This window comes from Bidens hawaiensis, unplaced genomic scaffold, assembly GCF_021521415.1.
Source record: "Bidens hawaiensis isolate Kalapana, Puna unplaced genomic scaffold, B.hawaiensis_p1.1 tig00006365_1, whole genome shotgun sequence".
Lineage (NCBI taxonomy): Eukaryota > Viridiplantae > Streptophyta > Magnoliopsida > Asterales > Asteraceae > Bidens > Bidens hawaiensis.
Window position 1 is genome coordinate 1,106,562 of NW_027491425.1, and position 14,918 is coordinate 1,121,479.

Below are 14,918 nucleotides of genomic sequence, written 5' to 3' on the forward strand. Positions count from 1 at the left end.
TGCGTTTCATGCCGAGTATGTCAAAAATTGGAACCATAGACACGCAAATGTGGTGCAAGGTGCGCCGACCAACACGTCTACGGCACTCCATACTTACAATGATTGGTTCCATCGACATACTGTGTTATATATAAAGGACCCAAGGTACGTCCCTAGTGTTGTACATACTGGATTCGATGATCACGGTGGAACGGCAAGATACTTGGTTAGTATAATTACTAATGTAAAATTAAATTTAATAAATAAGTAATGCGTTTGGGTTTTAATTATTTTTGGTTTTTTTAGGTGGATGGATTAGGCTTCATTGGTCAAGAAGCCATCAGAATGCAGAACATGGGCCCTGAACATTACTACGAAAATTTTGGAGGGGTCCAAGGCTTGGCTTCTCAGCTAATTCAATCTGTTAATCATGTTGATCAGCCTTCATATATACAGACTAATGAACCGGATTTGAGACATGATAACACGCTCCCCCAACGTGCTCCGCGTGGTCGGGGGCGTCGTGGTCGACAAAGACCTCGAGTAAACCTCGTACATGATAATGATGAGGGGGAGGGTCCCTCAAATTTTGGAGGGCCCACAGCCAACTATGAGGAGGGTCCCTCAAATTTTGGAGGGCCTACAGCCAACTATGGGGAGGGTCCCTCAAATTTTGGAGGCCCTACTCCCAACTATGGGGAGGGTCCCTCAAATTTTGGAGGGGCAACACTAGATTGGCAAGCCGGTTATCGATCTTCGTTTCAAAATTTTGGACAGGGATCATCAAGCAATCAACAAGGTACCCAGTCGAATGTTAACAACAACCAAGAAAACAATTGGGTATCCTCTTTGTTTGACTGCACTCCTTCTAGTAATATGATTCCTGCGATGTACACGAACAACCCCGGACACTTCCAGAATTTTGATTATACCGGTGTTAGTGTACAACAATCGCATTACCAACATTTAACTCTGGTTCAAATGAGCTTGGACCTACAGCTGACTCAACACGAAGGCTCCAGTCCACTAACTGATGAGGAACGTCAAGATCCAGAACATAGACGTGTACAACCACGAAGACATGTTGGTTGTGGCACGGGTGGCTGTATGATCCGCCATCCGCATAGACATTAAATAATTACATAGATTGTAACTTTAAATTCAGCACATGTAATATTGTATTTTTTTTTATAATTTTTAAAAATTAATTTTAACTAAGATATTTAAAATGAAAAAACATTTTTTTATTAATAAACCTAGTTTATCTTTATACGATATCAATAACATAAAATATTAAAATAACTATTACATTAATAAATTTCTTTATATTATAACTAGGTTTTGAAGAAGGAAAAGATCAAATCTTAAAAGGACTTAATTAACATATTTGGTTTTATGAGGTCATAGGGACCAATGCCTAACATAGATGAAAAATTGGTTTGGTTTGTTAGGTCTTGATATAACATTTAGTTGTTTTTAAAAAATACTGGTTAAATAAGTAAGACTATGATGAAAACGATGAAAATAAATATTTGATGTAACCGCACAAACTAACTTCACACCTGAGACATTTTCAACCTTACAACTTTTTAAATTAGAAGAACCACCAAACTAAACTGGAAAACCCATCTTAAAGAAATCTTATGAATATGTTTACCAAACGCAACATTAATTTTTTTTTAAACCTAATCCGCTATTTGTAATGAAGGATTAGGAAAAAAAAAATTCTGGTCTTCGACTTCTTCATGGTTGGGAGCATTGCATCAATTATAAATACCACCATCCTTCCACTTTCTAATTCAACCCTCCTTCCACTTTCTCATTCAAGCATCAAATGTCTTCTTCTTTGTCATTCAAAACCTTTGTAGTACAGTTATATTATGGGGGTGAAGTGTCATACACACAAGGGGTTGCTATGGGTGCTCCGGGAACTCGTAGCACTACGTTCTTAGTTACTCAACAGATCAATTATTCCGAGTTGGTTGACAACATATGTAGATGTGTTCAAATTGACCGTCAATGTTGTTGTCTAGAGTTAACACTCTACTATGAATACAATGGAGCTTCATATACCGCACATATTCACCAAGAAAGTGATATGTATTTAATATACCAACTAGCTTCCCTTGTTCCTGGTTACACCTGTAAAATTCATGTGGCTTGGACGACGGTAGTTCCATACTTGCAACAACATGAGCATGGTAGTTCCTCAATCATTGAAGACTACGATGAAGGTTAGTTTACTTCCTTTTTACATCCTTTTTAATAATTTTCATACCCAATAAAATGTGGTAAATGGTAATACATAAATTTTTTTTGTAAGACTCTCTTGCTGAAGAAATTGAAGACACATCAGAGAGTGAACCATCTGTTTCTGAATATGAATCAGAGGATGACGAACCACTCCCTCCTTTGCCTCAACAACAAAGTCAGGGACTTACCCATTTTCCCGAACTTAATGTTGTTGGTAGAGGAATGGATGAAGACTATATTCCCATGGATAATTTTGCGGAAGATGAAATGGAGTTTTGGGACAAAAAAGATCCAGAAATACGTTTAAATATGTATTTCACTTCAAAAGGCCAAGTTGATTACGCCGTTAGAATGTGGAATATCAACCAAAACAGAGAGATATTTATGGCAGAAACCCGACCCAAAGTCTTCACAGCGAAATGTAAAAGTATCAAGCAAACAAACAACCAGCACGATACCTCTCAACCATGTATTTGGACATGCACGGCAAGAAAAATAAAAGATTCCAATTGTTTCAAAATGACAACATGGACCCCGGCTCACTCGTGTTTCACCACTGTTTCTCGCAACAACAACTGAGCCCTAAGATCAAAAGTTGTAGCAACCCACATCCAACAACAAGTTCTTGCAAATGTATTGTATACTGTGAAACAAATTCAGTCTCTGATCAAAGAGAAACTGAATGTTGATATCACTTACGGAAAGGATTGGGCTGCCAGTAAAAAAGCCGTCGAAAACATATACGGTAGCTGGGATGAAAACTTCCATGAATTACCAAGCTACACAATAGCACTACAACAAGCAAACCCCGGTATGTTGTCCAGTGGTTACATCATCCCTATAGTCCAAGTGACTGATCAGTATTCAAGTATGTATTTTGGGCATTCCGTCCAAGGATTGAAGCCATTAAATTTTGCATTCCTGTGATCTCTATAGATGCCACCCATCTAAGGGGCACTTACAAAGGAAAAATATTGATGGCGGTTTCCAAAAACGCAAACAACATGATCTTGCCGATTGCGTACGCATTAGTGGATGAGGAAACAAACGAGAGCTGGAAGTGGTTTCTTCAACAATTTGCTGACAACGTTGAAGACCCCCAAGGCGAAAGTTGTGTGTAATTTCTGACAGGCATGCGAGTATAAACATGCCATGGATAATTTAGAATCCTAGAAGGAACCCCACGCCTACCATCGATTTTGTCTAAGGCATGTAAGAAGCAATTTCATGGTGAAGTTCAAGAGTGTGAGCCTCAAAAGGATGTGTTGGGAGATCGAAAGCACAACACAACAAAGAAAGTATGATCGCCTGATGGATGAGCTTAAGGAAACAAACAAAGAAGCGTGGTGGTACCTCCGTCAAATAGATAAAAAAAAATGGACAGTCCTGTGTGACAGTGGGAATCGACGATGGGGTAACCTCACCACGAACATATCGGAAAGCATGAACAATGTGTTACGTGGTGCTAGGATGCTCCCAATAAAGGCATTAATTGAATATACCTTTAAAAAAGAAGTTGAACAATACGCTATACACTACACAACTGCGTATAATTGTTCAACGGACTTTCCTCACCGCATGTGGACAATCTTTCATAATCGTGAAATCAGGGCTCGACAACACCGAGTGTTCCCTTATTCAGCACGTCATCAAAGGTACATGGTGGAGTCATCCCTACAAACATCAGACGAATCTGGCTACAGTCTGTATACAGTAGAATTCCAAGAATGAACCTCCACATGTGATAAGTGGCAAATTTATCGTTTCCCATGTAGCCATGCAATTGCAGTATGCCACCACTTAGATGAAAGTCAAAGAAAAACTGCTGGTCCAAGGTTTTACACAGAAACATACCGTGCACAATACAGCCACTAGTATTTTCCGGTGCCTCATAAACAAGATTGGATGTACGCCGATTGGCGAATTCATGGGGACCCGTCGAAGATAACTATCGTAAGGAGAAGACGGCGTGCGAGGAGGATGCACAACGAGATGGACGCCAGCTACGCTGAGGAAACGACGGGTCATAGGTGTTTTGGTTGTAAATCAACGGGCCACAGGATCAACAATTGTCCGAACTGACAACATTAATTATTGTATTTTTTATCATGTATTTAAGTTTCTGTTTGTTTTATTTTATGTCTTAAGTATAACTTAGTTTTCAAGAGAAGTACCTGTCATGAATTGGATCATATTTCATTTAATATCTATGGACTCTTTATGTTTTATGCATTCTTCATTAATCACTACCGTTTTTAAGTCTATCTGATTATTGAATTTAAAAAATGCGCTTTCTTTAATTAGTTTCTAACTATGTATTGTTTATTGTTTAACCTCACAAATAATATACTCTATGGATAGAGAGATAGTTGATGCTTGATATTTGATGGTGATAGTTAAATTACAAAGCTACCTAGTAACACATTTTCCACAAACTCTTTGTGTTCGACACCCACTTCCTGCTATCTATTTAGTTGTATTTGGTTTATTTTTGAGTAAGTTTTCGACCTCACGTCATTAGTTAAAAAAATAGATTAGGCGAGTTAAATACATGTTACATGTTTGTATCCATTTATATGTAATATTAATATCTTAAATAGTAATATACTAATATATAAAAGTAGAAGATAATAAAAGTTCAAGTTACATGTTTGTATCCATTTATATGTAAAAAATTCATACTTGACATGATTTTCGAGTTCATGTAAGGTTTGATTAATATTAATTCATGTTATAATCCAGGTGTTTTCCTCCAAAAATCAAATGGTTACTGTTGTTTCAACATCGTCAAAATATTATCTAAAAAATTAGGGTTTTCAATTTAAAACCTAATCCATCATTATGAATGTTGGATTAGGAAAAATTAATTTTTTTTAAAAAACCTATTCCGCGGATTAGGAAAAGATAATTTTTTTTTGTCTTCATTTTCTTCATCGTGACAGATCAAAGACAGCTCATGTGAAGGGGGCAGGTTGCAGTGTACATTAAGGAGGGAATCAATGGCACTTTGCAGCTTTGAGGAAATCTTTATCAGCTTTGAGCTTTACAGTAGGCATGCATGTGAAATTTGTAGATGAATTATGGATGTTTGCAGTACAATAATAATAAGGGGTAGAATCCAAAGTTAGGTTAGTTAGGTTAGTTTGGTTGCCTAACCTAATCGCTATTCTCAATAGCGGACTAGTGATCCGTCATTCTCAATAGCGGATCCAAATGGATCCAAATTAATTTTCCTCCTAATCCGCTATTCTCAATAGCGGATACACCAAAAACCTTTTTTTTTTACTTCCTCGTTAACCTAATTTTTTTTTGTAATACACACCATTTCAAAAAAAAATTCAAACCCGGCAACAGTGATTACGGCAAGGAAGACGTAGGATGGTGTTAAAACAGTTGAAAAGCATCAATACGTTGGTGACCCCAAGTGATGGCGAGAGGCAGTGGAAAGAGGATGGTGTCAATATGAGGAGTTTCACAGAAGTAACAAAAGAAGAAAATAGGTGTGGAGGAGGTTCATGGAAAGTAATAATACACGTGGCTCATAACTAGGAAATTAGGATAGATACATCTTTGAAAGCAGATGGTTTCCAAAGTGGTAGTGTGGTACAACAGCTCAAGCGAAAGGGACAACATTGGAAGCCTAAGGTAATTTCAAACTGGTACAACAGGTAAAGCATAAGGTAAAATGTTAGAAGCATAAGAACTCCCACAAATGTAACATATATAATGTGTATTGAGGCAAATGGGAAATTATGCCACGTTTGGGATGGGGTTTTTGGGGTGGCTTAATTTGTTGATTGCAAGTGGCATGTACGTATAGTTAGCTGTATGTCTAGTGTAGGCTACAATGATTAGGACTTTTTTTAATTATAAGTTTTATACAAAACACACTAGTATATATAAACTAGTACTTCAAATCAGATAAAGCAATTTAATGTTTAGAATATAATGTACTTTCGATTTATATAAGTTTATATATAAATTTATACTTTTATTCATCAAGAAGGTCTTTGGTTCGAGTTCTTAAGTAAATACGCATGTTTATGCACAAATTGCATGTGTGAATATTTACACAAATGATCACATACTTGACACGAAAAAAATATATATATGTTGCATAAATATATAAATGAAACGATCCTAGATAATATTACTACTGATTGAATGTGAAGGCTTATCTCATTACAATAAAATACATGAATATATACACGACTGGTAGCTACAATTAAGGGAGTGATTGGCTCCTCATAAATGGAGAGAATAAACAGTATTAACTAAAACAATATTTTGAATTTTAAACATATTGATTGATTGCCTTGACTTCTGCCTATTACCCCCTGTCAAGTGAAAACTGTAGCGGACCAACTTTAAGCATCTTGCGGAAGCGTTCAAAGAGTGGCCTTGGAAGACTCTTTGTAAAGATGTGGGCTACCGAAAGCGTGGTAGGAACAAATTTTGTGTGGAGACGGCCGACAGAGACTAATTCACGAACAAAATGGTAGTCTATGTCAGTGTGTTTTGCTCGTTTATGCGATACCGGATTTTGACTTAAAAATAAGGCACTTTTGTTGTCACATAAAATTGTAGGACGATCAGGTGGGAGAGCATGTAGTTCTCGGAGGAGATGAGTTATCTAAATGATTTCAGCTGCCGTATTTGCCATCACTCGATACTCTAACTCACAACTTGATCTTGACACCGTCGGTTGCTTCTTGGCACTCCATGAGACCAAATTTCCTCCTAAGTAAATGGAATATCTATATGTGGAACGTCTAGTTTCAATGCATCGAGCCCAGTCTGCACCTGAGTAACCCACTAAAGCTGTTTTGGTGGGTTTGTTAAACGTTAAACCAAATGATAGTGTACCCTTGACATATCGTAGGATGCGTTTCACAAGTCGGAAGTGTGAGGTGGTAGGGTTTTGGAGGTATTGGCTGGCTTGGTTTATGGAGTATGAAAGATCCGAGCGAGTAATTGTAAGGTATTGTAGAGCACCGACTAAGGAGCGGTATAAGGTGGGATCATGAAAGGCTGTGCCGGTCGAGGTGAAGGTGTCGGTTGTGGTTAGAGGGGTGGCGACAGGTTTTGCATCTAAGAGACCCGCTCGAGAAAGAATGTCGTGGGCGTATTTCACTTGGCTTAAAAAAAGACTGGAGGAGGTGTTGATTACCTCGAGACCAAGAAAGTAACTCAATGAACCGAGATCTTTTATTTTAAACTCGTTGTGTAGACGATTTGTAAACATATTTATAACACTGGAGTCATTTCCGGTGATAATTATGTTGTCTACATAAACGAGTAGATAAATGATGACCGTATCGGTTTTAAAAACAAATAGTGATGGGTGGGGTCCGCTCGACTACAATTAAAACCAAGTGTATCGAGGAAGGCACTTAATCGTTGAAACCAAGCACGAGGTTCTTGTTTAAGGCCATATAAAGCTCAATTAAGTTTGCACACATGAGTCAGGAATTTAGAGTTTACAAAACCTGGTGGTTGTTCCATGCAAACGGTTTCGGTAAGGTGGCCGTTTAAGAATGCATTATTTACGTCCAATTGCCGCATTTGCCATTTGTAGATAGTCGTGAGACTGAGGACAATCCGAATGGTAGAGGCTTTTACCACGGGACTAAATGTATGAGAAAAATCAAGTCCGGGAACTTGAGTGAAGCCTTGAGCGACTAAACGCGCTTTGTATCGATCAAGTGTACCATCGGCTTTGTATTTGATTCGAAATATCCATTTTGAACCAACCACATTTGAGTTGATAGGACGTTCCACAAGCTCCAATGTGTTGTTGTTTTGAAGAGCTGCTAATTCATCATTCATGGCTATTACCCATTTTGAATTTTTGAGAGCAGTTTTTATGCCTTTAGGGACTTGTGAGACAAAAAGTGCCTGAGGGAGTTGATTGAAGGAAAAAATAGAGAGGTCAGCAAAGTGTCTTGGTTTAAAGACTCCTACCTTGGACCTTGTGGTCGTTGGGTGTAGAGGGGTTAGGTTCCACATGATTGGTGGGTGATACGGGGTCCGAAAAATGAGATGAGGAAGAGGAAGGTGGGGCAGTTACGGTTGGACTGGTGGTTATATATATAGGGACAGTAGGAGAATTGTTGGGTGAAGCTTGGGCTGTTAATGGTTGGGCTTGGTCAGGTGTATATTGGGCTTGAGGAATGGATGGTGTAAGAATTTGTTGTGGGCTGGATATGGTTGGGCATGTGGTACACTGGTGTGATGGAGTGGAGTATGTAGAGCTGGATGATTTAGGTGGGCTAGGAGTGTGATGTGGGCCTGGATTATTGTGGGCCGATGGGTCTTCAATGGTTGGAGAAGGAAGAGTGTTTTCAAAATTTGATAGAAGAAGTTGTGTTTCGTCAACTGTGGAATTTTGTCCAGCAAAAGGAAACGTATCTTCATTAAATCTTGCATGACGAGTTATGTATACTCGTGACTTGGCGAGGTCTACACATCGGTAGCCCTTGTGTTTGGGACTATAGCCAATAAAAATGCATAGTGCACTACATAGTAAGAGTTTGTGTTTGGTATAGTCCCGAAGATACGGGAAATCCCGACACCCAAAAACTTTGAAATTTGAGTACTATGGAGGTTGGTGAAAAAGAGTTTCATATGGGGTTTTGTTGTTGAGAAGGGGTGTTGGTAAACGGTTTATAATATATGTGGCCGATGTGAAAGCGTCAATCCATAAGTTTGCGGGAGCATGTGCAATAAACATCATAGCTAATCCCGTTTCAGTTATATGACAATGTTTCTGTTCGGCCCGCCCATTTTGTTGGGGTGTGTGGGGGCATGATAACCGATGTTGAATGCCACATTGTTGAAAAAGATGTTAAACACGGTTGTTTGTAAATTCCGTTCCACCATCACTTTGAAACACTTTGACTTTGCATGAAAATTGGTTTTGAACAAAGTTTAAAAAGATGGTGAGTATGTTGAAAAAATGGGACTTGGCTTTTAGAGGATAAAACCAAGTAAACCATGAAAAATCATCTACGAATACAACATAGTATAAATACCCATCAGTAGATAATATTGGTGCGGAACCCCAAAGATCACAATGAATTAAATTCAAAACATGTAGTGCTCGCTTAGAATTTTCAACGAAAGATAAACGATGTGCTTTAGATAATTGGCATGATGAACATATTCCTGGTTTAGGTAATAAAGATGTAACAAAAACATGCCCAAGTTTATTCAAAACATAAACAATATCAAAAGAGGCATGTCCTAAGCGACTATGCCATTTATCAAACGATGCACGAAGATGAGATGTGTTAAAGAGCCGCAACTAATGACTTTTGGCCTTGAGAGAGAACGTAGAACCCATTTTCACATGTGCCTCTAGCAAGAACCGTTGCTGTTTTTTGGTCCTAAATGTGAAAGAAAGTGTTAGAAAATAAAACATCAGTCGGTGAGTCATTTGTTAATCTACTGATAGACGGTAGATTTTTTGTGAGATTTGGAACAACGATAACATTTTGCAAAGGTAAATCATTATTAATTTTTGTTTTCCCAATATGGGTTACGGGTAATGATTGACCGTTACCAAATGTGACAAAGGTGTTACCAGGGTCAGCAAAAGGGCCTTCAAGACTTGCCGGGGTGCGAAGCATATGGGTGGTGGAACCCGAGTCAGCAGTCCAATCTGGTGTAGTTTGTGCGATATTGCACTGAGCTAGGAAAGCTTGTGCAAGATTGGCATCGAGATGAGTGGCACGTTGAGCATAAGTTGCTAGATTTGGGCAAGCATTTGCATAATGGCCTTCTTTGCTGCATAGTTGACAGTGTGGTGTGCGTCTCAAAGCTGTGGAACGACCACGGCCGAAAAATGAGCCTCGAAACCGACCACGATTACCTGAGTTACGGTACTATTTGGGGTTACCGTTTTGTTTGTGTGAGTGAGCAGAAAAGGCAGCATGTGGTGGTTGAGTGCCATTTAGAGTTTGGAGAAATATTTCGTGGTTTTCCGCATAAGCAAGTAGATCACGAAAAGGTGGATACGGAAGCACGGCTCGTTGAGCAGTGGAAAAACCTTCAAAGGCGAAACCGAGTCCACAAAGAAACCAATGTTGTTTGTCATTATCACTAACCGGATAACCAATAGCAGCGAGCTGGTCACATAGGGATCGAAATTTCTGACTATAATCGGAAACTATTGAATTTCCCTTTTTGCAATTGGCGAAGGGAGTCTTGAAGCGTGTGCATTCGTTCAGGAGAGTTATGGCTGTAGGCTGTTTCGAGGGCTTGCCACACCTCACGAGCGGTGGTGTGACCTATTGTTTCATCCATGGCTTCCTTTGTTAGAGAGGATTGAAAGAGTAAACAAACTCGTTGGTCAGCCTCCTGCCACATTAGCATAGCCGGATTGGGGAGCTCTTTTCCATCGTCAGTGATGGTTGGTGGCGGAGCAGTGACGGAACCATCTACGTATTTGAGGAGGTTGAGATATGAAAGAAGAGGGTGAACTTGGTTCTTCCAGTATAGGAAATTAGAGGATTGAAGAGGTAGGTCCCAGCAGAGCCCAGTTGGACCCGCAAGACTCACCTCAAAGAGGGACGTCTGCGCAATTGAACCCGCAAGACTCACCTTCAACAGGGACTCTGCGCAAAGGCTAAACTCGCAAGACTCACCTTGAAGAGACGTCTGCGCAGAAACCAACTGGATCCGCAGGACCCACCATGCTCAGAGACGTGACGTCCTTACGCGCAGTACGCAAGCTGTTCCCGCAGGAAAAGCCTCCCAATGGTCGACGTACTCCGCCTGTTCCCGCAGCAACGGATACTAGCCATCAGGGAAGGCTACCCGCGCAGCAAGGCTACACGCAGTAATGTCACCTGAAGAAGGAGTGAGCAAGCCGGGAACACTCCCGCACAAAGCCGGGAACACTCCCGCACAAATGAGCCAGTCCGTACGATAATGGAGGATCTTTTGTACTGTACCTGACGAGGTATGGACAAAAGATCTGACCAAAGATACGACAGCTCACTGACAACAGTATGACGAGCAGCACGCTCTTGTACTGTATGTCACTATCAGCCGCTGCCTACTCACCAACCTGTCGGAGGACGTGCATAGCCTGCAGTTGGTGGAACAGGAATAGTACACAGCCGGCCTGGTCACTATCAGCCGCTGCCTACCCACCAACCACCAGCATGGCACGTGCGTAGCCCACAGTTGGCAGAACAGGAATACTATTCAGCCGGCTGTACCTGCTTGGAAACCTACCTTCGGCTATAAATACTCCAACACCTTGGAACGGTATCATCATCTTATATCTTCATATATTATCTGATATCTGCTCTAGTCATTTCTCTTAATATACACTTATATTCAAGAGCAATCTAGTCTGATTCCCATGCCGGAGGGTGGTCACAAGGAGGTACCCCCCCTTCTCAGTGACGAGCTCACGGTGTCTGTTTTGCAGGTCATCAGAAGAACAACCATCTTTGCCGGAACTAACCCTCGTGGGAAACATCTATTTAACTCCCAGATTATCCGTAATCTGCCAGGGGTCGATTAGTGTTTCTTCATTGGCGCCATCCGTGCATAAAAGCTAGAACTAATTTATTCAGTTTTTTCAAACTTCTGGAAAGATGGTTAAGGTTACTCCGTTGCCAAAGCCAGCGATTGACCAAGAAATCCCGGTAATCACAACCCCAGCTACTGGGAGGAACACCGGCGAGCACACAAATTTTACGAACACTACCCCGGTTACTCAAGCCGGGGCAAGTGCAGTAAATTTTATGAACACTACCCCGGTTACCCGAGCCGGGGCAAGTGCAGTAAACAATCCTCCCTTGGGATTCATTGATACCCAGGAGGAAAGACAACAGACGAGGCCCCCCCGCCAAACACTTGAACAAGTTAAAGCGTGGGCGGAAAAACGTCAAAGGGAATTCCAAGCTGAGTTGGATGAACGCTTACGTTCACTCCAACAGGCTGACGAATTCGGAAGCACTCGACAACAGCTCAACATGAGCAATGAGTGCGAGTACTTGGACGATGATTCGGAGGAATCCGACACCGACGTAAACCCTCGCCATAAGGCGAAAGGGAAGCGTAAGGATACGGACTTCCAACCAAGAAGGAATTTTGGAGAAACCTTCAAACCAAAAAACGCGGATGGAAACCCACGTGACTTCTCTAAAACCTTCAGACCAACCGCTGCAAATGCGGGAACCTCCAAGTTTGCAAGGGACATTGCGGAAGCAATCGCCCCAAGAAGTGCTAAACAGATGTCCAACATCGGCACCTATGATGGTATATCCGACCCAGATGATCATTTGAACAGATTCATAGCGGGGGCAACCGTCAGCAACTGGATGGAACCCACGTGGTGTTATATGTTCCAGATGACGTTGGTTGGAGCAGCTAGAGCGTGGTTTGACCGTCTACCGGTCCACCACATCTATGATTGGGCAGACTTCCAACAGAAGTTTAGCCAACAAAGAAAGTATACCGAAGAGCAATGGACAATCCTCAATTGCATTCGAGAGGAAGATGAATCTTTGCCAGACTTCATCACTCGCTTCAACTCAAAGAAGCTAAGTCTGGGTAATATTAGCGAAGATTTTGTTCGCGCTGCTTTCATCCAGGGCGCGAACGACCCAGAGCTCATCCGCACCTTAACGGGTATAGATGGCATGCCATCCACATGGGATGCCATCATGACAGCAGCTAAACGCTTTGCGGAAACGGAAAAGCAACTGGGTAGAGATCTTCCCCAGAGCACAAACCTCTACACCCAGAAAACAAGAGAAAACAATGTCCTTACCGCCCGATTAAACAAAAAGAGGAAGCTAGGCATTTGGCAGTCAAGGGTAAACTTTGACATCTCATCCGGCTCGCACCCTCGGTTAGGCGGAAAGGATAACATGCCGTCGTCAAACCGGAACCCCCGGTGGACGCCGCTCACCAAAAGCGTCACCGGGATTTTCGACACCGAGAGGCTCCCATGGCCAAAGGCTCCAATAATCCGAGAGCGTCACAACGCTGATCAGAGCAAATTCTGTAACTTCCACAGGACAAAAGGCCACAACACCGACGAATGCATAGACTTGAAAGACATCATCGAGACATTCGTCAGAGATGGAGAACTCGCACACCTCGTGGCGTAAAGGATGCTGAGCAGGCCAACGCATGTAGAACCCCATTTGGGGAAAACACGAATAAAACTGCAGCTTCAATGTCGGAGACTACATACTGCGTAAACAACGAGATTCCGAACCAAGTGCATATCGGCTCGAAAGGCTCGATGACACTCCCAAGAACATGGAAGGGAGCTCAATTACACAGTCTGCATGTAGATCAATTCCAAACTTATAAAAGAAAAGGCCCAGAGCCACTTCTAATGGAAATGATTCTCCTTATCACATTGACGCTGATGATCTTACATTTGTACTTATAAACTTTCCACACTGATATGCCGGTCTTCACCGCATACATAAGTGGGGAAGTAAGTCGTTGCGTGTGGAAGGCGGCAAAACCCGCATAAACACAAAAAACGGCCAACTTTCACGCAGGTCAGTTATAGGTAAAGTTGGGTCATCCCACTAAATGAAAGTGCCGGTCCTACCCGCACAAATCATGATAGAGGAAACCGAACTAACCTATTGACAACCGCGCGTCGAACGGTTAGTTTATTCAAAACACTGATGCCGGTTTTCACCGCATAAATAAGTGTGAAGTCGTTGCGTGTGGAAGGCGGCAAAACCCGCATAAACACAAAAAACGGCCAACCTTCACGCAGGTCAGTTATAGGTAAAGTTGGGTCATCCCACTAAATGAAAGTGTCGGTCCTACCCGCACAAATCATGATAGAGGAAACCGAACTAACCTATTGACAACCGCGCGTCGAACGGTTAATTTATTCAAAACACTGATATGCCGGTTTTCACCGCATAAATAAGTGTGAAGAAATCGTTGCGTGTGGAAAGCGGCAAAACCCGCATAAACACAAAAAACGGCCAACCTTCACGCAGGTCAGTTATAGGTAAAGTTGGGTCATCCCACTAAATGAAAGTGCCGGTCCTACCCGCACAAATCATGATAGAGGAAACCCAACTAACCTATTGACAACCGCGCGTCGAACGGTTAATTTATTCAAAACACTGATATGCCGGTTTTCACCGCATAAATAAGTGTGAAGTCGTTGCGTGTGGAAGGCGGCAAAACCCGCATAAACACAAAAACGGCCAACCTTCACGCAGGTCAGTTATAGGTAAAGTTGGGTCATCCCACTAAATGAAAGTGCCGGTCCTACCCGCACAAATCATGATAGAGGAAACCGAACTAACCTATTGACAACCGCTCGTCGAACGGTTAATTTATTCAAAACACTGATATGCCGGCTTTCACCGCATAAATAAGTGTGAAAAAATCGTTGCGTGTGGAAAGCGGAAAAACCCGCATAAACACAAAAAACGGCAAACCTTCACGCAGGTCAGTCATAGGTGAAGTTCGGTCATCCCACTAAATGAAAGTTCTGGGCCTAACCGCACAAATCATAATAGAGGAAACTGAACTTTAACCTATTGACAACCGCGCGTCGAACGGTTAACTTATTCAGAACACTTAGAAAATATCTTCAAGGAAAAAATGAGGAAAACCTCCACGCAGGTCAGATATAGGTAAAGTTTAGCCATCCTACTAAGTGCAAGTGACGGTCT

General features: G+C 41.5%; 1 protein-coding gene across 1 annotated transcript; it reads right to left on the bottom strand.

Moving 5' to 3' along the window:
- Positions 1 to 9,524: 9,524 nt before the first annotated feature.
- Positions 9,525 to 10,539, bottom strand: LOC143632160 (uncharacterized). The gene is made up of 4 exons (XM_077100736.1): positions 10,504 to 10,539; positions 10,133 to 10,361; positions 9,720 to 10,084; positions 9,525 to 9,620 (listed from the first exon to the last, which is right to left on the bottom strand). Exons 1-4 carry the CDS (start codon positions 10,537 to 10,539, stop codon positions 9,525 to 9,527), a joined length of 726 nt encoding a protein of 241 aa, XP_076956851.1.
- Between the last annotated feature and the right edge of the window lie 4,379 nt (positions 10,540 to 14,918).